Raw genomic sequence first — 20,909 nt, 5'->3', positions numbered from 1 at the left:
GCACAACCACATGAATGCACTAATGCCGCTGAACCGTCGTACACTTAAAAATGGTTACTGTGGTCAACTGTATTAGTTATGTGTATTTTATCACAATTTAAAAAACTCTTTAAAAGAAGCAGTGCAAACAAAGCCAGATCAAGAAACTGTAGCTGAGCCCAGGCCTCTCCAATGTGAGCCTCGGGAGGAAACTGGAGAGGGGGAGTTTGGGGGAGAGAGTGGGGAAGAAGCTGAGGGCGGCCGCTGCCTCCCAGGCCCCGGACCATGCTCCCATCCTGGGCAGAGGCGCCTCCCAGCCTGCCCATGGGTGCAGGGCTTGTATGACCCACCTGACCAACAGGGCTGTGGGTAGAAGTGACAGTCCCAAACCCCAGGGCTCTCTGCCTCTGTCCCTCTGGGAGGAGCATGCCTCCCCACCCCCCGCCGGCCCCTCCATGACCCCAGCTGGCGGATCATGTGCCTGAGGTCTGGGGCAGCGCGTGACACCACAGCCCTATGGCACAGCTGACACCCGGCACCCGGGGTTCCCGATTCCAGAACCCCAGCCCGACAGTGGGAGGGCTCGACTGCGACCCTGGATGTCAACGGCTCTCCGGTTTTGTAGGCTGGAAACTTTCCGTCCCAAAACACTGATGAGGCTGTGGGTGGCTGGTGAGGGTGAGGGAGGAGCACCCGAGGCACAGACCCTGTCCCCAGGGACACACCCAGGCCCCTCCTGGATGGCCGCAGGGGGCTAGCTGCTTCAGCAGGGAGCTAGCTTCTCCTCTGCCAGGAAGGTCTTTCCAGCTCTCCTCTGTCTCGCCTCTCCTCCTGTGCCTACCTGCCTTGGGCTGAGCCCCTACCGGCCTGAGGCAGACCCTCCACAGCAGGACTCAGACCCCCCGTCCACCGGGATCGCCCGTCAAGGAGTGGTCAGTTCAGAATCGGGTCTTAAGAAGATGCGGCCTCCGCAAGGGGGCGGCCTCCCCCGCCTGACTCAGCCTCGCGGCCGCCCCGCCCACAGCTCTGACTCAGCGTGGGTGGGCAGTGCCGGGCCGGGTGGGCGGCAGGGAGGGGAGCGGAGCAGCCTGTTCCCTCACTGCCCTACCCCCGCAAGCCTCCACTACAGGGGTGAGAACCAGCTTGGCAGGGTGTGGGTCGGTCCCAGCGCTACCACCGGGCATTGGCTCTGCCTGCTGGCCAGTGTGAGCAGACCATGCTGTCCCCAAGGCCAGAGCCTACCCAGCCACATCCCCCAACACGGAACCCAGCGCTCCCCTGCCCTTGCAGCCCACCTTGCTTTCCCACACTAAACCCCACCTGCCCCTCAAAACAACGGGCTTGCTACTCCTATCCCCAATAGGCCTTGACCCTCCAGAGGCGCTGCAGGGCCTGGCCACAGGGTCACCTAAAGGGGACCTGAGATGGCATTTGGGAAGTAAGAAGTTTGATCACAGGTGAGAGGCCCTGCAAGGCAGCCTTAAGCAGACTTTCCAGCAAGCTCTGCTCCACGCTGAGGCCTCTGCCGCCACCCCCACTGCCTCCTCCTTCTCCTCCTCCTCTACTTTCTCCTCCACCTCCTCCTCCTCTACTTTCTCCTCCACCTCCTCCTCCACAGCTGGAGCGCGAAGTACTTTTCCCCTGGTTACGCAACATGCACCTACCAGGGCTTCCTGCTCCGAGGCTCCCAAGAACCTCCAGTAACTTCTGAAGCTCCTTCCCCAGGAAGGGGCGGAGTGGGACAGCCAGATTCGGGGGTACCCTGGGGCGGGCATGATGGCCGTGGCCAGGACGCCACATACAGCAGCCACGGAGGAGGACACCTGAGCCCGCTGTGCTCCAGCCTCAGCCTGGCTGCTGGACTCCTTTCCCGACCTTCAAGATCAAAGGGACTCGGTGGGGAGGGTGCATTCCGAGAAACAGGTGGGCTTCTGCACAAAGAGGGGCCTGGAGATGAGCACCCACCCATGCCCCTGCAACACCACTCAGACCAACACCCAGGCCTGTTCCAAGGCCGCCTGCAGGGTCCTGCCCCCTCCTCCCCCAGGGAACTGCCAGGGATGCTGGGGTGCGCCTCCAGGCTCTGAGTGGCCTGTGATGGGGATGCCTGCTTTGGACCCCGACCTCATGCACAGGAGAGAGCTATTCGGTGCCCAGAATCCCTTAAGTGGGGCAGCCTCAGGAATGTGAGTGAGGTTCCATGGAGAAACCCCCAATGCACCCCATCATGAGGATTCTGTACCCTCCCTGGGGACTTTTCCAGCGGTGGCTAGCCCGGAGAGCATGGTGGGCAGAGAGCACTCAGCAGGAGATCCGACGCCCGGCAAAAGAAACTGAGGCACTGAGAAAAGGCAGGCCCGGGGGAGCTGCCCAGAGCCAGGGCCTCCACGCGGGTTACTGTCTAAACAGGACTCAGGGGAAGAGAAGGTGCTGCTTGGAGCGGTCACCCCAGGACAGCAGCGTCAACTAGGCCGCAGGGCCCCCTGGGTCTCCTCACCCTGAAAACGGCACCTTCCAAACTGAGGCCCCTGGAGCCACTACGGCTGCCCACCCTACAGGCGGTTTCTGGGTTTTTAGGCTATGGTACTTTCTCACGCTCATGCTCGGTCCCCCGGGGGAGAGTACAGCGAGGGGTACTGGCCTCATTAGCAGGGTATGGCAGCCTCCCTGGCCGGGGAGAGAATCGGTGTTTTATTTTTGAGGCTTCGTCTTACTCAAAGGAGCCCCGTAAATGGCTGGGAGTGGCACACAGGTCACAAGAGAAACCCAGGGGAAGTTGGGGGAGAGACAGAAAGTATGGCTGCACGGTGCTCTGGCGGGGCCCCTCCAAATCCTGGGGACAGGGAGGAGAGATGTTCCCAGAGCAGAGCTGCAAGGCAGGGATGGCCAGCCCCCGAGGGATGGGGGAAGCTGACACCTCCTGCCTCGGAGCCCCAACATGAGCATCCGGCTATGGCGGTGCCTGAGTCAGCGCGTGACATGTGGCTGCCACTCCGTCTAGGAATGACAGCTGCCTCTCCTCACCTCCTTTTCCAGGACACTGACTCCTCATACAGAGAGGCCACGACTGTGCAGGGCAGATACTGGAAATCTAGGCCAGGCAGGAGCTTCACCACACAAGGGGCCGGTGCGGGGATGGGGAGGAGAGGAGGTGGTGGCCAGTGCTGCAGGGCCCGGCCAACTCTGACCTGCTGCTGGACGGGGATGACCTATAAGGGGCACGTCCGAGCTGTGTGGAAAGTGCAGAGGACAGAGCACAGCCTGGTCTGCACCTCCAACCTGGCAGCCGGCCATTTACAACGGCCCTGAGCCTGCCCCATGGGCAGGCAGTCCCAGTGGCTGGCCTCCTCCAGTCCCCGCCTGCCGCTGAGCCACCGGCTGCGTGCTTAGCTGGGTGCCATGGCGACAGCACTATGGAAACACCCAGCTGAAAGCATTTAAGACCCACAGAACGCTCCCACTTAGTCACCCTGGGCTGAACAGCCCCGTGATCAGAGAAGACAAAAGTGATCAGAACACATCTCTCCTCTCCGCAGCATGCGGTGACTCACAGTGGGGGAGGGGCATTCCAGAAAAAACCAAGGCGGCTTTGGTTTACCTCATCCGCCACGGCTGCTGCAGCTTTCCCACGTTCCTTAAAAATCGCATGCGCCCCCCCCAGGTCCCCTGCAGCATATCAATGAGAACGTAATTCTTGGCCTTCAGCTGTCACCATGGGTAACACACTTACTCGAAAGGATGTGGCTGCGGACCGGTCAGCTGTGGTGTGTGGGGTGAGAATTAGGTGCCCCAAGTAGCACATGGTCACTGGCCACCTGCAGGCTGCAGCCAGTGGTTGCTCCAAAACCCACTGACCAGGCCTCCCGGGCTGATGGGCACAGTACCCAGGCAGAGGAGGGAGGGCAGCGTGGCAGGTGGTTAAGGAGATGGGAGGACCCTTAAATCTCACGCTGAACACACGTGCTCTGAGCAAGACCCGGGCTGGGCTGAGCAGAGGGTAAGCCGCACCCTCTGGCCCCGGTGGCAGGTGGAAGAGCTGGTCATTCCACTCCCCCAGGAAGGCATTACAGGAAGATCCTCAGGAAGGGAACAGTGCCACTTTGGCAGCATCAGGGATCCATGAGCCCTGAGGGTCCCCATTTTCCTGGGAAAAAGGCCCAGAGCTTTCAGCAGATTGGCAAGGGGTGCCCAGGAACAACAGGTCCCAACAGACCCACAGCTTGGTATTGGGATGGACAGTCTGGTGAGCACATGCCCGCGGACACAGGAGACAGCAGGTTGCTTCTGTCCACACCGGTGGGCTAGACACACAAACAGGCTGGAGAACCACAGACCAAGCTGTCCCCAAGAGCCAGCAAAAGGGGTGGCAAGATGCAGGAGAAGTGGGAGCTAAGATGCCTGAGTGGCCCAGCCCTGAGGCTTGGGGAAGCAGAGTGCCCGACCCCTGGCTGCCCTGGCCCCGGGGACACTGAGGGTCCCTGTGCCAGCTGCGGATGCAGAAGCCCTGAGAGGGCTCTGTGGCTCCTGGCTCTTCACACTCCTGTTTTTCCTGGTGAGGACCCCTCAGATATGTTACTCCAGAGAAACATGGCCACACGGCTGTCCTCACAGCAGGGGTTGTCCACAGACAGCCTTTAGCCTGAAGAGCTTTGCGAAAACGAGGATGGGCTTCACACCCCCCTGCACGTCGCCAGACTCCATGCTGGCGATCACCGGCCCTGCTATTATCTTCTCTGAAGATCTGAACGAGGGTGCTTTGTCTCTGCTGTGTTAATTATACACCCCTTTAAATAGCACGCATCTCTCCCCTTTCTCAGACCTCAATCCCGGCTATAGGCCTGACACACCCACAGATGGGGGGCAGCCGGAGGGGGGATCCTGGGGGCACCAATGCCCCCCACCGGCCCCCTGCATTACAGTGAGCAGAGCACCAGTGCCGCTTCCCAGGACCCCCACGATGATCCTGCGGGTGCTACGGAGCCCCCATGGTCTCTGGGAGGCAGCATCCCCAGGAATGCAGGGCCATCTCTCCCTCCTCACTCACCACCGGCCAGTGAGGGCTGCACCTGCCTCCTGCCTCCTCCCCTATCATCTCAGAAAGGGAACAGGGGAAGGTGACCCAGCAGAAACCCTGGCTCTCCTTGTAGCCCTGGGCATCTCTGTCCAGAAAAGTCCCAGGAGGTGGTGAGTGGACAGGGCAGCGCTACCCTCCTCTGCAGCAGGAGTTTCAGGCCGCTGAGGAAGCCTCCAGAGCTGGCTGAGCAGGGTCGTCCCAGGGCCAGCAAGTCGAGCCCATGCCCGGTGCGATTCTGAGCAGGGGCCTGGCCTGCCCCACACCACTCCCAGCCCGAGCACTGGCTTTTGAGGCCCCAGCACTGCTTGGGTCTCGGCTGCCCCACCCTCAGTGCACACGGGTTAGGAAGGACAAGTTGCATCCAGTGGGCTGGGGCTCCCTCCCCACACTCAGGTCTTCGTGCCCACAGCCCAGCCCAGGGAGTGGGTGGGCCACTTGCCTCCCACCCTGGGTTCCAGATGCAGGATGTGGCATGTGGACACGTCCCCCGGGCCCTGCTCCCTGCCCCCGAGGGGTGGCACAGGCTGGGCTCTGCTCTCAGCTCCATTCCGGGCCCTGTGGACACGGCCACATCCCTCTGTTCTAAGGAGGAGCTGAACCAGGCTGTGACCACATCCCATGGACACACTGCTAAACCCACAGAGAAGGTGTCCCCTGCCCCCAGCGTGTCCACCGTGCCCCGTGTGGTGTGGAGAACATTCCCTCTACGCGGATGGGGACGTCTGTCAGCACCTGACCCAGCAAACGTGGCAATGACCACAGTCCCGGGGAGTGAAGGCACCACTGCCCAAGGCCGTCAGGGCAGTGCTCCAGGCCATGCCCCCTTACATAAAGCTCTTCTGTCCTAGTTAACAAACGCCCCAAATGCTTCCTAACTCCAGTGCCCTGACCTATAACTAAAATTACTTCTTTTCATGGAAATCCCAAAACACCATCTCAATTACAAGCAGTTCTTGAACAACGGGAGGCCCCCTGGCCCAGCCCCGCTCAAGGGCACCCTGGCAGGCAGACAGAGAAACCCACTCTGCCTGCCTCTCTGGGGCAGGGCCTGGCCAACCTCAAGCCCACCCCCTCCCTACAGCCCCACCTTTGCCCCCAGGGCCTGGTGTGGTGTGTCCCTGGTTCAGCTCAGGTTGCAGGCCTGGCCGCTGCCACATGATGAGCCTGGCAGTGGAGGAGGGCAGTGCGCATCGGGGGCCTCGGCCTCGTGGGCACCCTGGAGCATGAAGCTGCCCCTCAGACGTGCCATGGGCCCAGCCTTGCTGCCCGGCAGCCTCACAGCTCCTAGGAGCCTGGCGCTCCGCACACATGCAGCTCAGGTGGGGTGCAGCTGGCGCCAGGTTTCTGAGCCCACTGGGACCCCAGCAATCACTTCGAGACACCCAGCTCTTGGGTCACTGAGGGAACCCACATCTGACAATGACAGCACGCTACACCCCCAAAGACCAGAGTCAGGCACCAGCCACCACCTCCCCTTCATCAGCAGCAGCTGAGGTGGGGGGCCCTGTGGACGGGGGCGCCCGTCCAGCCCGCGAGGCTCCCTAAACAGCCCCCACCTGCCCACTCGGCTGCACCACCGGCCAGGCCCTGGCCAGCTCTAAGCTGCCAGGTAAGGGACATGCAGGGCCAGAGACCCCGGGGGCACTAAAGGGTCTCCAAGGAAAAGGCCTCAGTGGCAGGGGCAGCTTGGGAACCGCGGGGAGGCCTCTGCTTCTCTGCTACACACGCCCCTGGCTGGACACTGGCTTCAGGCCACCCTTGCATGGGGTCACTTCCACTTCCGGCAGTCCAAGAAAGCAGCCCCAGGAGCCCGAATGGGCCAGACTCCTGCCCCGCACCCCAACGACGTGTGGGCACATCTGCCTCTCTCAGGGTCTTCAGGACTGGGGACAACTGCTACGGTTGCCAGTGACCCCACAGGGCATACAGTGGAGGCAGCTAGAAGAGCTGGGGGCAGGCGGGTCCAGGGACCGAGGCAGGGATCTCCAGGGCGGCACCATGAACTATACTCTCTGGGTAGACACCCCCGGGCTGCCCCCAGCGTGGGGTGCAGCTACTGGGCTGGTCTGTAGAACAGCTGGGAAGCAACCAACCGCTTTAGGAATGGAGAGGCCAGTGAAGAGGTCTCTGCTTCCCCCAAGAGTACTTCCAGCAGGCCCTTTCCCTGCGACCACCAGGACCTCGCTGACATCCTAGGCCCCAGGACAGTAGCCCCTGCAAGGCAAGCCAGCAGTTAGGGACAGCTAGGAGGCCTGTGGGGTGGGGCGGGGCCACATAAGTGGGGGTGGGGTGAATGGAGGGGTGGGGCCACACAAGCAAGGGCAGGGCCTCCTGCACCAAGGGGCGGGTCCACACAAGTGGGGGTGGGTCCACACAAGTGAGGGCGGGGTGGAGTACACTGGAGGGGCGGGGCTGCACATGAGTAGGTGGGGCCAGCCAGCCCAGTTCCCCCAGCCCAGGGTGCTTCCTCTCTTCAGAAGTGGAGAGGACCTGCAACAGCTGGGCCCCCCGAGGCCACACCCTAAAGAAGAAGTCTGACAGAGCCTGCTGGCCGGGTTTGCAAAGGCAATGGGAACCAGCAGGAACAGCCCTGGGTGGCAAGGGGCCTGGAGCAGCAAGGCCGGCAGCACATCCCAGCCAGACAGCCTGGCACTCACCCCAGGACTCACCCCAGCATGGGGGCCGCAGCCTCCCCACAGCTCAGGGTAGGTGTACGCGGCCACGTACCAAGTGCCCCACCCCCTCAAACTCAGATGTGGGGCCGGGGATGCTGACGGCTCCCAGGCCTGGCCTCCTGGGCTTCCAGGCCACTGGGGAGCAGAAAGCACACCAGGGCGTGGCTCCCTCTGTTTCCCACCCCAAAACGTTGTTTTGAAACCGCTTAGCACTTACTAGTTATCTGCTGTGTGACCAGCTTGTGCCTGGCACCAAGTGGGACGCAGGAGAAATGAGACCCTAGCCCTTCACGAAGGAACTCGGTGACTTGGGAAAATTCACAAAAATAAAACATCTGTGTGGTTAAGAGTTGAAGCCCCGTCTCCCATTAACAGAGGAAGGAGATGGATGGGGAGGAGCAGAGGCGGAGGTCGGTCCAGGAGAGCCCACGCAGGCACCGTGAGAAGGTTGACGTCGGCTCGTCCTGGCCCCACAGCCCTTCCCGTCAGTGCTCAGAAGAGGGAGAAAGGCAGGACATTCCCCCTCACAAATGGGGAAACTGAGGCTCAGAGAAGCTCTGGGGCTTGCTGTGGCCACGTGACCCATAAGGGACAGAGCCGGATCCAAGCCTAAGCCTGATACCAGGGCCTTGAGGCTGTGCCCAGGTGGGGACAGGCCAGCCTGGGGCCACCCACAGGTCCCCTGGTGAGTGGGAAGGAGCAGCTGCAAGTTCTGGAGAAAGGAGGGTACTCAGCCAGGGCTGGTGAGCCACAGCAGGGCCCCTGGGACCTGGGAAGAAAGACCAGCACCACACATCTCCCAGGAGGGGCCCTGGGAGGCCGGGAAGATGAGGCTCGCCAAGCGTCTCTGTACCGGGTGGCAGAGGCCTTTCCAAGGGGGCTGCTGGGCCACCCTCACCTCACACCCACTGCAACCTCCACCTACCACATGCTTCGGGGCCCTGCCTGCCCTCCCCACCCACACGGCCCCCGCCCAGACCCGCTCACAGGTGCTGGGGGGATCATTTGCCTCGGCAACTAGCAGCCACAGATAGGAATGCTGCCCTCCTTCCTGGCCCTGCCAGGCTCGTGGTTCTGGCCCATCAGGACGCAGACGACCTGGAAGGCCATGACCCCCTCCCCCTGCCCCTCCCCTTCCCCCTGCCCAGGCCTGCCCTCCTGCGGACGAGGGGGCTTCGTGACGACCGTGGCAGCCGTTGGGTGTCTCCCACCTGAAAAACAGGTGCTGTGGCTTACTCCCAAAACTGGGTCACCTGGCTTACCATGAAAGGGCACTCGAGGGGCCCCAGGGTGAGCCCAGCCACCAGCCACCTTAGTTCTGTTGTCAAATGTTTTGCAGTCAGCACCTGGGGCACCCACTGGCGGTCCCTTGCCCAGACTACGGACCGCAGCGCTGAGGCAGGGCCAAGGCCCCTCGAGTCACCACCAGGTCCAGCCCCCTGTGGCTGCGAATCAGGTGACCCTTGGGCCAGTCAACGCAGGGTCCACTGAGGCACTGGAGGTGGCTCGCAGCCCCCATGAGAAGAACAGATGGGACCTGCCTCCAGGGCCCCTGAGGCACCAACATGGTCCCCCAACAGACCCCAAGTGCCAGGACATGCAGCAAACAGACAGACCAGCCATCAGCAAGGAGAAAGTCTTCCAAAACCCCCACGCGGGATGGGCTTGAGGAGCTGGCTGCGCACACACAGCCTCAGGCATAAATCCCACCACCCGGGGCCCACGGCAGAGCAGCGTGGAGGCAGGCAGAGGCCAGGCGTGTGGTCAGGGCCCTCCTGAAGAGGCCTGGCAGCGGGAGGCAGGGCACACGAAAACCAGGGAGCTGGTGCGGCATGGCCACAATGACTGCGTGGGGGCCTCAGGCCTCTGGCTCCAGCCTGCAGGAGGGAGGGAGAGTGGCTCCGAGAGTCCCCAGCTTTTGCCTCTGCCCAGCCCTATGCTACCCCACCACGATCTCCAGCTCCCAGCGAGCTCAGCCACAGGGCAGTACCAGCTGTGGCAGGGAGACGGCCCTGGCCCTGAGCCCGACGGAGCCTCCAGTACCCACACGATGGAACCCGATTTAGCCATCAAATGGAAGAAAGGCTGACCCCCGACAGTAAGAGGGGAGGAGGCTGGCGCAGGCTACAGCACGATGAGCCTTGAGAACCCTCCACGCCACGTGAGCCACCAGGCACCAAAGGCTGGACACTGTGGGATTCCAGCTACGCAGAATGTTCACAACAGGCGAGTCTATGGAGGCCAATGGCAGGCTGGTGACTGGTGGGGCCAGGGGCCCAGGAGTGACTGCTGATTGGAAAATGCTCTAAAACGGACTGAGTGATGGACGCACAGCTGCAAACACTCATAACCACTGGACTGTGCCCGTTAAATGGTGAACTGCTGGTGACGTGAATTGTATCTCAGTAAGGCTGTTAGCAAAAACCCACAGAGCCTCAAGGGGAGAAGGGAGCTCAAGCTCCTGGACCCCCAGCAGGCAGCTGAGCCCTCAGTAAGCTGGCCTCAGTATCCCCGTCCCCAGAACACCAAGCTGGGGATGTTCCCAGGAAAGTCCCCTTTAAGACAAGCTCTCACACCTGGCGCGGGTGCTCAGGGCTGGCTCACACCTGCACTGCCCTGGCCTGCTCGGAGGAGGCTATGGCCCTCCAGGCTGCAGGGGCGCCGTCCGCTACTTGTCTTCAGAAAGCAAAGTAGCAAATCGTCCCACGGTGGGAGGAAAAGGAAAAATAGACACAGTGTCTACCAACATATACCTATTTCTCCTCCTCAACTCCCTGTGCCCACTACTCAGGTCCTGTTCACAGAAACAGCTCGAGGACGGCTCACTGAGGCAGCCTCAGGCAGGAATACTAAGGCCACCACGACGGGCCCATCATAGAAAGACCCATGATCGCAGCTTACCTGGAGTGCAAAACGGAAAGGATCAAAAGACCCATCACAGCTTACCTGGAGTGAAAAACAGGATCAAAACAAAAGCTGGGGACATGGGAAGAGGTGGCTGGAGAGGGAAGGGCACCCTAGAGAACGGCCTGAGTTGCGTCCCTGCAACTGTGCACCAAGCATGCCTGAGTTGGAGGCTGCAAACAGCAGCGGGCACCCGAGGGACCCCCAGCTCCCCCATATGGCTGTTTCCACAGACTCTCACTTCTTCTTCTCATCTGCCCCTGGCCTAGTGCCGTCCTCTCCTTTGGGGCTGAAACTGCTCCACCAGGCGACCCCACACTGGAAATCTTCTGGCTTGTTCTGCAGAGTATGGGCAGACCTGCTTGGCTTCCCTGCAGTTGAGCAGGGAGCGGGGCACAGGCTCTGAGCAGGAACCGGCCTCCCAGTCCCAGGGCGAGGCCACAGCCACTCATGAGCACCCACATCCGGCACCAAGGAGACGGTGGCACACACACATGCAGACACACGCACACGGGCAGGTGTGTGTAGGGCTTGCCAAGGCTTGAAAACCTGACTGCCAGCAGGAAGGGTGCGACCTGGAGGCCCGGGCTTCACCCATAGCCACACCTTGCCCGCCCCAGGGTGCAGCCCAGAAGCTTCTACCTGGGTGACTGGCCAGAGGTTTTCCTGATGTTTCCTTTACACACGACTGGGCATCTTGTTTTGTGTTTCATTCTCTTCTGTATCACTATGACCCCAGCAAGTGGGCGAGGGGTTTCTGGGTCTGGCCTGCGTCAGGCACCATCCAGGTTCTGGTGTACACACGTCAGGCCGTGCCTGTCATCGGCCAGGCCATCCTAAGTCCCAGCCCACTCAGCACGCAGCACCGGTGACGCTGGCGGGACGGTGAGAGAAACAACACCGAAGCCGCTCCCTTGAGGAACATGAAGTACCACCTTCCCTTGAGCGGCCAGCCCTGCAGGCAGAGGCCACGACCGCTTAGAGGAACAGACTGGGACCTGACTCCCGGGCAGGGATTGGGAGAACAGAGGTGGGAGGACTCCATTTGGGTTTCTGCTCCTTCAGCCAAGAACCTTTCAGTGACCCTGGGAGGCTGCAGAGAGCAGGACAGAGCCCCACAGGTGGAGCCGACCATCCCGCCGGCCTGGGGGCATCAGGCCCACCGCTCCTGAGGTCTACCAGGGGCACACAGCCTGTCTCTGTCTGATCGCACCTGGGGGGCTGCTGTCCGCTCCCTGTGGACGAGGGGGGGCGAGAGGTGAGCAGTCCCAAGGTGGCGGGCCTACCTGCAGCTCCTTGTCCGAGTACTTCTGAGGATTCTTGCTGCCCTGGCTCTTCTTCCGAAGCTTCTTCAGCTCAGCCTGACACTTGTCTAGGGCATCGCCTTTGCTCCTTTGCTCAGTCTGGTATTTCTTCAGCGCAGCCTGAGATTCAAACAATAAAACACAAAACCAAGGCCCATGAACCCAACGCAGCATAGACCCCTGGCAGCAAAACTGAGGCCCATGAGCCCAACACAACGGGGTCCGCTTGGCAGCCCTGCCACTCCCTTTCTGGCTCGCTCTCTGGCTGTGCACGCTCAGCTGCAAATCAGAGTTGGGGAGAGCACAACTGAAGCCTCAGCCCGACCCTACCCAACCCCATGGCAGCTCTCTGGTCCCCCAAGATGAAAATCACACTTGGAAAAAGTGGCCGAGGCCCACCCCCTCCCGCCCACCACTGAGAGCCAGAGATGACCCTCAAACCCTCAAGCAGTGCCTCAGCCCCAAGCCTTCTTGCCAGCGGACAGGAGTGGCGCTGGGGCAGGACGGGCCCACAGCCCAGGGAACTGCAGAGGCCACAGAAGGAGCTCCTGCACTCCCGGGCAGCGGAGTCAGGCACCAGCTTCACCGCAAGTGGCCAAAGCCAGGGCATGGAACCGGGCACGTGGGGCGTCAGAGGCAACGGGTTCACCCACAGGTTGCATTTGGGGCACACCAGGGGCACTCGGTCCCAAATGGACAATAAAGTCAGAGCTGGGGCCCATGTGGACGGGGAGCTCAGGGGAAGTGGGAAGCCTTCAGGCTGAGGGAAGGAGTGGCAGGCATTCGGGAGAGCCGGAGCCCAGGCACGGGGTCCAGCAGGCACGGCCAGGGTGCACTTACACTCAGATACCTGGAGTCCAGCTCCACCTTCTGCTCCAGCTGCGTGAGCAGCTCGTTGTGAAAAGACTTCAGCTGGACATGGAGAAAAAACATATCAGCCATCAGCTCCAACACATGGACCCGGAACAGGAGGCGGGGCACGGCTAGAGCAGATGGTCATGAGACACCGGGTGTCCCGGCTGTGCAGGAGGAGCCCCCTCCCCGATTGATGAGCCGTGGCCCTGCATGGCCGGGTGCACCCTCTGGAGCCAGAGGGCTGCAGGAGTGAGTGCTGAACAGGAGTCTGGAACGTCGGACAATCTTGCCTCCAACAGCCACAAGGGAAACAAACGGCCATCCCCTCCTTCCTCTGCTGTCGCATGCTAGGGATCACTGCGACACAGGCTGAGAGGTCGCAGGGCCCATGGGCCTGAACTGACACCAGGGTCGGACCCCTGGCTTTAGACAGGATGCTGCAAACTAGCCGCCAGCAGCGTGCTCTGGTTGTGTGGGGTCTGCCTCTGCCTACAGTCAGAGAGTCCAGGGGAAGTCGGCCTTGTGAACCGCAGGAGTGGGGTCTGGCGGGGGCTGCGATCAGGACTCTCCCTGGAGCCCAGCGTGTCGTGGCTGGCCGCTGCGGCCAGTGAAGCATGCGGCCCCAGTCTGGCCTGTGCCCTTTTCTCCGACGTCGTCCTTTGAGTGTGACTTGCGTCCTGAGCCAGGGTCCCTCCCTGCCTCTGAGTGTGGCTGGACAACTCGGACTGTTCCCAAGTGGACCCACCACCAAGGTGTGGCGCCAGCTCTCCCATCGCGCCTGCCCCTCCTCGCAGGGCCATGCTGGGGGTGGACTCACCATTTCTTCCAGCTGATTCTGGATCTGCCTGTGGACTTCAGCCATCTGGAAGAGAACGTCTCCTGGGAAGCAGAACAGCAGAAGGAAGGGGAGGGAGTCAGGTGCTCGCAGTCACCACCGTCATCCCACTCTGGGCTGACAGCCACCCAGGGAAGCCCTGTGACCACAGGCAGCAGGCAGCAGGCCCCAGGGGTGTCAGGGCCAGAAGGGAGGGCGGAGAGGGGACACCAAGAGGAAACAGAAAATTCTAGAATGAGAAGGGACTCCAGACCTCAAATGCACAGCACGCCAGGCATCTTTGGCAGGGAACTTGAGTCTCCGCAAAGGCAAGAGATAGGAAAAGCCCGTGTATGCCTCACCCCAGGCGTGACAGTGAGTGTCTTCATACGCATCCGACTCTCGTTTGCAGAGACCCAAGAGCTCCGAACCTCCTACCTCAGGCCAGGCGGACGGTCTACTGACCCCAGACCACAGTGCGCAAACCTCCTCTGGGGGACACCCGTGGGCACGCACTGGGGACACCCATGGGCACGCGCTGGGCACAGGCCTCTCTGACTCTAAGACGCTTCACTACCCAGGCTGCAGACCCACAGCACCTCTGAGACCTTCACCCAACATCTCCGCTTTGAGTCCCAGAGGAGTGTGGTGGTCTGAGGAGGCCTGGCCCCATGGGATCGGCTCACCAGGCAGCCACCCTGGTGCACGCAGGCCTGGGCTCGCCTTGCCATTGCTGAGGGCCCTGGGGACACACGGGCAGCGCTTGGGGACACTGATGTCTCCTCAGCCCATGTGCAAAATGCAGATTAAGAAATCAAAATCGTGGCGGCACAGGGTAAGCGCCGTCAGAGGCCTTTTGCAGCCTGGACATCAACGAGACCCGGCTCAAGTCCACCTGCAGGGGGGCAGCCCCAGGGGCGCAGGTGTCTGGGCTACCCTGATGTGGGTCTGAGCCCCCACTCTGTAAGGGCCTCACCACACTGCTGCATCCCCACCTGCTTCCACCAAAGAGGGGAGCACAGAGAGAGAAGCTGAGGGGCCGAGGCCTTGCAGACACAGGAGCACGGCCCCCTTCCTTTTCACCCAGATGTTTCCCATCTTGCTCTGCCAAAGCTCCCGCGGAGCTGTGATCCCATTTGAGACATGACCACCAAGGCCAGCAGGTGTGACCACACCACCAGCCCAGGGGGCTGGCTAGCCGTCCCCAGAAGCCCCCCCAGAGTGCAGCCAGCCTGGGTTCCAGGACCCAGCCCTGACACTCATCAGCAGAGCCCGAGACCCACCCCCCATCAGCACCACATGGGACAAGAGCATGCCACAGCCCCTCAGGGCTGTCCTCCCGCCAACCCTGGAGTTGGTACGAAAGACGCACCCCTGTGGCAAATGGCTCCATTTCCTTGTCTGCAGAGGAGGGGCCGGAACTGGGTGGTCCGGCCCCCTTACTCTTTTGACGGACAAATATTTGCTGAGCTACCGTTTCCAGTGCCAGGCACGGACCACGTGCTGTGGACACAAACAGAGCAGGAGGGCCGTCCCTGCTGCCAGTGGGTCACTCTCGGGAGATCCCTGTCCCTCCCTGAAGGGCTGCCTGAAGCAGGACTTTCCTCCTCTGCTCACGTCCAGGCCACTGCCGGTCCCACGCCCCAGAGGGTCCTCTCGCTCCAGCGAGCAGAGCCCCCACTAGGATCCTCCAGTGCCCAACAAGGTCAGCCAGAAACCAGAGCAAGGCCCCCGGCGACACGCAGGAAGCCCTAACCGGGCGATGCTGCCTCCCAGGACTACGGCTGGGCTGGCCTTGGGTCACTCCCCCTCCCCAAAGCACAGCTGAGTCTGGGAGAGGAAGCCTCTCCGGGTCCTCTCGCCCTTCCAGGAGCTGCAGGGTTCTTCTCACCATGACCACAGACCCTCTGAGCACTGACTAGGGCCAGGTGCTTCACAGATGTACCTCCTTTTAATCAGCACAACCAGCAAGGCCGCCCAGATGAGCAGACAGAGTAGGCCACGTCAGCGGCTGGTGAGTGGCCGCAAAGCCAGGGCCCAACCGCCTGTGCCAGCCTCCACCTCACAGCCATGCCCTCTTCCCCGGTCAGCACACACGGGGCTGCCTCTTGAGCTATCCCAGGCATCTCAGGCATCTCAGGCACCTCCTGGCCACCCAGACTCCAAGTCATTCCTGCCCCTCAGGCTGGCAACTGCTGGGCCTGTTCCCAAAGCCGAACGCTCCGTGTCAGGGGCACAGATTTCTGTGGAGGAAGGACAGAAAAGGGATTCATGCACCCCTGAGGGGGCCCAGAGGTGCAGTCACCTGACTCCTGTGACACGCGTCCCACTAAAAGTAGTGCTAGGCCTGGCTGCTTCTCCAGAGAACAGTGCGCAGGGCTGGCAGGATCCCATCCACCGCAGGGCAGGGGTGGGGGATGCACAGAGCCCCAGGCTTGGCTTCCCTTTCTGGGAAGATATAGAAGGCCTGCCTGGCACGCAGTTGCTCACCCTCCGCCTGCGAAGATGACAGGCCTGGGCCTGGCCACTGTGAAGAGGGATTCAGCGTGAGGAAAGCAGCTCTGCAGACCCCGGGGAGGCATCACATATGTGTGCAGGCATGAGCACGTGTGTGCGTGCACGTCTACCTGTGTGAGTGGGCACGCACAAGCGTGAACCGTACACGGGTGCGCTTATGCGGATGAGCATATGTGTGGCTGTGTGTGCCTGGCCGTGACCCAAGTCTCCCTCCACTCTCACAGCCACCCTGGATGCCGCTACCCGCTCTGGCCACAACCACGGGGCTCATGGGGACCACAGGTGGGTCATGAGGGCTCAGTCTCCAGGACCACGCTGACCCCGGGGCCAGAAGGGAGCAGGAGAGGCAGACACAGACCCCAGAGCCCAGGCTCTGCCACACACAAACCACCTACGAAGCGCCCTGGCGCACCCAGTACTCCACGGCCGCCGGCCCCAGCCCTGGCCCAGGGGCCTGCCTCTGCCTGGAAATCACTTCCACCGGCTCCAACCGTGGGTGTGACTGCCTGGTCCCTGCTGTGTGGCCCCGCAGAGTGGGGCAGGGCCCAGCCATGGCCCCCCTGGGCTGCACTGCAGTCAGGAGGGAGCTGCACCACTGCGGTGGCCTCTCACGGTCGGGATGAAGTCGAGACCTCTGGGGATCAGCGGCAAACCACACAGACGGGTGGGGTGGGGGCAAGTCTAAGGTTTACCAGCCTCGGCAGGAGAGGACGTGGGCCCTACCCCAGGCTCACTCGACCCAGGGTTCAAGATGCGCAGGGAAGGGGTCAAGAACAAAAGGGGACAGAATTTGGTGTAAAGGAGCCTGGCTGAAGGGAAGCCACTTGGACGTGAGCAGGCGCTGCCCAGGGCAGGGGAGGAGACAGGAGCACGGCCGGCCGCACAGACCCCACGAGAGAGGGAACCCCAGCTAGGGCTGGCACAGGCCCACGGCCACGTGGTCCCTCCACCATCTACTCTGGGTGGCCAGGATGCTGCCGGCCTGGCAGGACACCATCCTACGAGCTGAGGACAGCAGACGCAGGAAGCTTCAGGCCGGGGGCAGACTGCCCTGTGCTCAGGAGCAGGATCAGGAAGCCTGAGACGGTGGGACCCTGGGGGAGGCAGCTCCAGGGCTCCTCGTGCTTCTCGGCGCTCTTTGGCATCCTATAAATTCCCAGGGTGGACGCCACGACCTCTGAGCTCAGGAAGCCGCCAGGAAACTGTCCTGAGGTTTTCATGGTGTTCCTATGACTAAGGATTCTGGATCCACCTCCCAGTTCTCAGGACCCTTAGACATTGGAAACTGGCTTCAGCTGAGTTGGGGTGGCAGGTGACAACAGGCACAAGGTCTGGCCTGAGAGGGGGAACTCACCCAAGCCTGTGCCCTAGCCAGTGCTCCCTCAGCCCCGGAGTGTCCATACATGCACCCAGCCTTATGTGAGGTCGCCGGCCCCCTATCCTGGGGTGGGGGCCAGCAAGTTCACAAACAGGTGAAGCAAAAGGCCGGAGACAACTCAGCTGAACTCTGCAGGGCTCTTGCCATATTCTATTTTTTTTTTTTTTTTTTGAGATGGGGTCTCACTATGTCACCCAGGCTGGTATCCAACTCCTAGGTTTATTTGATCCTCCTGCCTCAGCCTCCCAAGTAGTTGGGGTCAAAGGTATGCAGCACCGTGCCTGGCTCTCGCCACATTCTGCAGCCCAAATTATAAGTTAACGTTAAGACCAGATAACAAGCACGTGTTCCCTTAAAAGGCTACACACAATGGATTCACAAGGAGCATGTGGAAGACAACATCGAACAGCAAATCCTTTTAAAAAGGGATGGCTGAATCCAAAAAGAAAGAGTATATGGAGCTTCTCATGGAGTTCTGGCCAGGTGACGGTCATCACCACCCGCCCGTGTGGCTGCAACACTCAAATGTGCACCCCAGCATCCCCGCCAGCCCGAGCCCCCAGCCCCACAATATGCGGCTGGCGCACACGCAGGGGAGGTCCAGGCAAAGCTGTACAGACCAGGCGTGTGCCTGCCCTGAGCGTCGAGCAACGGCTGCACAAAATCATCCCACGCGTTGAATCTGTAAACTGCATCTTACAAGCAGCTGCAGGAAACCACGTGGGCATGGAGTGCAAATGTGTCCAGCCACCAGCGCTTAACCCCCGGGGTGCCAGCTGGAGGGATGGTGCACGTGGAGCACCAGGCCCCTAAGGAATGCCAAGACCCTAAGATCAGCAGTGAGAGGCACCGGTAGGGGCAGTGAGTTCTGCTGAGCAACTGTCTTGTCCACGGTTCCCTGTGTCCCTCAGGGGCCTGAAGACGGAGTAGCGAGGGCTCCAGAGCCATTGAGAGCCTCCCTTGGGGTGAGACGTGAGGCCGTGCATTCTCAGGTTCCCTCATCTCTTCATCTCTCCACACTCCCTCCCATGCGGCCGGCAGACTTACCCAGGCCCACCCTGCCAAGGGACAGGGTCTGCCAGGCTTCCTAAGCAGCCTCACCTATCAGATGCCATCCATCCACTGGGAAGCCCACGTCTGGTCCACAGCACAGGTGGGACCTTAACTCTAAAGACGAGGTTCAAATGTAAGCTGAGTGCCAGCGGGCCAGGGCACACAGCACATGAGCCAGAACAGACCGGCAGAGCTGTCACCATCAGAAGGATCCGGGGATCTGGGGCGTTGGGGGTGATGGACAGCAGGTGGCCACGCCTCAGGATGTAGATGTGGGAGTGCATCAGCGTCGCACCTAGGCTGATGGGTCAGCCAGCTCTGGGCAGCTCACCCCACCAGCCCAGGGCTGCCTAGGGATGCTGGGGAGTGAGGAGGGGGAGGAGCATCGGAGGGCGAGAAAGGGGGCACACATGGGTGTCATGGGTGATGTGTCTACACAGTCATCCTGAAAACGAGGCCTCTCTCTTTTCAACCGTCTACGAATGCACCTCGATGAGTGAAGCAGCAGCCGGTCCTCACTGGGGTCACCGTGGGCCTCACCCCACCAGCTCTACCTCCATCTCAGACGGGGCGGTCACCAGGCTAAGAGTGAAATCCGCTCCATGGGACTGACTGTGACCGGGGAGCCCAGCCTCCTGTGGACGGGTCTGAGCGCAGCTGATGAGGACAGGGCAGCCTCAAGACCCCGGCCAGGCCCCTGCTCCCCAGCAAGGAAAACAGCGCCTGAGTCAGGTGAGGCTGCGGAGCCCAGGCCCCAGGCGTGCCTGACCAGCATCTTTCTGTCCTCGAGTCGGTTCTGCTTGGGCACGGCACCTGGCGGAGAGGGCCCTTTCCATCTGCCGAGTCCCCAGCTCCTTTCTGGAATCCCCAGCAGAGACTGGGGAGACCCCACAGCAGCCCTCTATCTCTTCTGCAGGCTGAGCCCGGTCTCGCTCCCCTCAGGTCTTACCCCAACCAGCATGGGACTATCACCCCACTTTGCAGGGGAGAGACCTGGCACCCCCACAGCTCAAAGCTGACTCGGGGCTGAGCAGGCTGGAGGTCAAACACCCCAAAACTCAGGAGCCCTGAGAGCTTCCAGAGGCTGCATCCTCAAGATCTGCTGCCAGCCGGGAGCACCGCTGGGGGAGGGGGGCGCCGCCGGGGGGGGGGGCGCCGCTGGGGGGGGGGGGCGCCGCCGGGGCGGGGGAGGGCGCGGCCAGAGATCACAGCCAGACAGGAGCGGAGGCTGCAGCACAGGAAGGCAGATGGCCGGCTCCCACCCGAGATGACACCAACAGTCGCATACACGCCCAGCTCCCACCCGAGACAGCACCCGCACCCAAAGCACCCAGCTCCGAGATGGCGCCTGCACCCACAGCGCCCGGCTCCCACCCAATATGGCACCCGCACCCGCACCCACAGCACCCAGCCCCGAGATGACACCTGCACCCACAGCGCCCGGCTCCCACCCAAGACGGCACCCGCACCCACAGCACCCAGCTCTGAGATGGCACCTGTACCCACAGCACCCGGCTCCCACCCAAGACGGCACCCACACCCACAGCACCCAGCTCCGAGATGACACCTGCACCCACAGCGCCCGGCTCCCACCCAAGACGGCACCCGCACCCACAGCACCCAGCTCCGAGATGGCACCTGCACCCACAGTGCCCGGCTCCCACCCAAGACGGCACCCGCACCGGCACCCAGAGCGCCCAGATCTGAGATGGCACCGGCACCCACAGTGCCTGGCTCCCACCCAAGATGGCACCCACACCCGCGCCCACAGCACCCAGGTCCGAGATGGCACCTGCATCCACAGTGCCTGGCTCCCACTCAAGACGGCACCCGCACCTGCACCCAGAGCGCCCAGCTCCCATCTGAGATGGTACCTGTACCCACGGCACCTGGCTCCTACCCAAGATAGCACCCGCAGCACCCGGTTCCCATCTGAGACGGCACCCGCACCCACAGTGCCCGGCTCCCACCCAAAACGGCACCCACACCTGCACCCGCACCCACAGTGCCTGGCTCGCACCTGAGACGGCACCCGCTCCCACAGCCACCCGCATGCTCAGCACCACCAGCCTCAGGATGGGCAGGAAGCCCAAGCATCCATCCTCCCAACACTGGGCTCTTTTTTTTAAACTGGGAAAAATTCACATAACATAAAATTCACCATTTTTACCTTTTTTTTTTGAGACAGAGTCTCTGTCACCCAGGCTGAAGTACAGTGGCACTATCTCGGCTCACTGCAACCTCCGCCTCCCAGGTTCAAGTGATTCTCCTGCCTCAGCCTCCCGAGTAGCTGGGACTGCAGACGTGCACTACCACGCCCGGCTAATTTTTGTATTTTTAGCGGGGAGGGGGGTTT

The 20,909-nt window shown here is 61.8% G+C and overlaps 1 protein-coding gene across 7 annotated transcripts in view; it reads right to left on the bottom strand.

The window, feature by feature from the left end:
• The window catches only part of BAIAP2 (BAR/IMD domain containing adaptor protein 2), an 80,878-nt gene that overhangs the window by 17,911 nt on the left and 42,058 nt on the right, over positions 1-20,909 (bottom strand). For 5 of the 7 annotated variants that reach the window (XM_009252123.3, XM_024234722.3, XM_024234721.3 and 2 more), the window contains 3 exons: positions 13,609-13,670; positions 12,777-12,848; positions 11,919-12,056 (listed from right to left, as the gene is read on the bottom strand). In XM_009252123.3, coding sequence (XP_009250398.1) covers positions 11,919-12,056; positions 12,777-12,848; positions 13,609-13,670 — 272 coding nt within the window. Of the gene's footprint in view, positions 1-1,643; positions 2,939-11,918; positions 12,057-12,776; positions 12,849-13,608; positions 13,671-20,909 lie in introns of those variants that run through there. The other 2 variants (XM_054535900.2, XM_054535899.2) reach the window with 2 other exon arrangements.

This window comes from Pongo abelii, chromosome 19 (assembly GCF_028885655.2).
Source record: "Pongo abelii isolate AG06213 chromosome 19, NHGRI_mPonAbe1-v2.0_pri, whole genome shotgun sequence".
Taxonomy (NCBI): Eukaryota; Metazoa; Chordata; class Mammalia; order Primates; family Hominidae; genus Pongo; species Pongo abelii.
The sequence above is the reverse complement of the archived record's forward strand: the minus strand, read 5'-3'. Positions and strand labels throughout refer to the sequence as shown.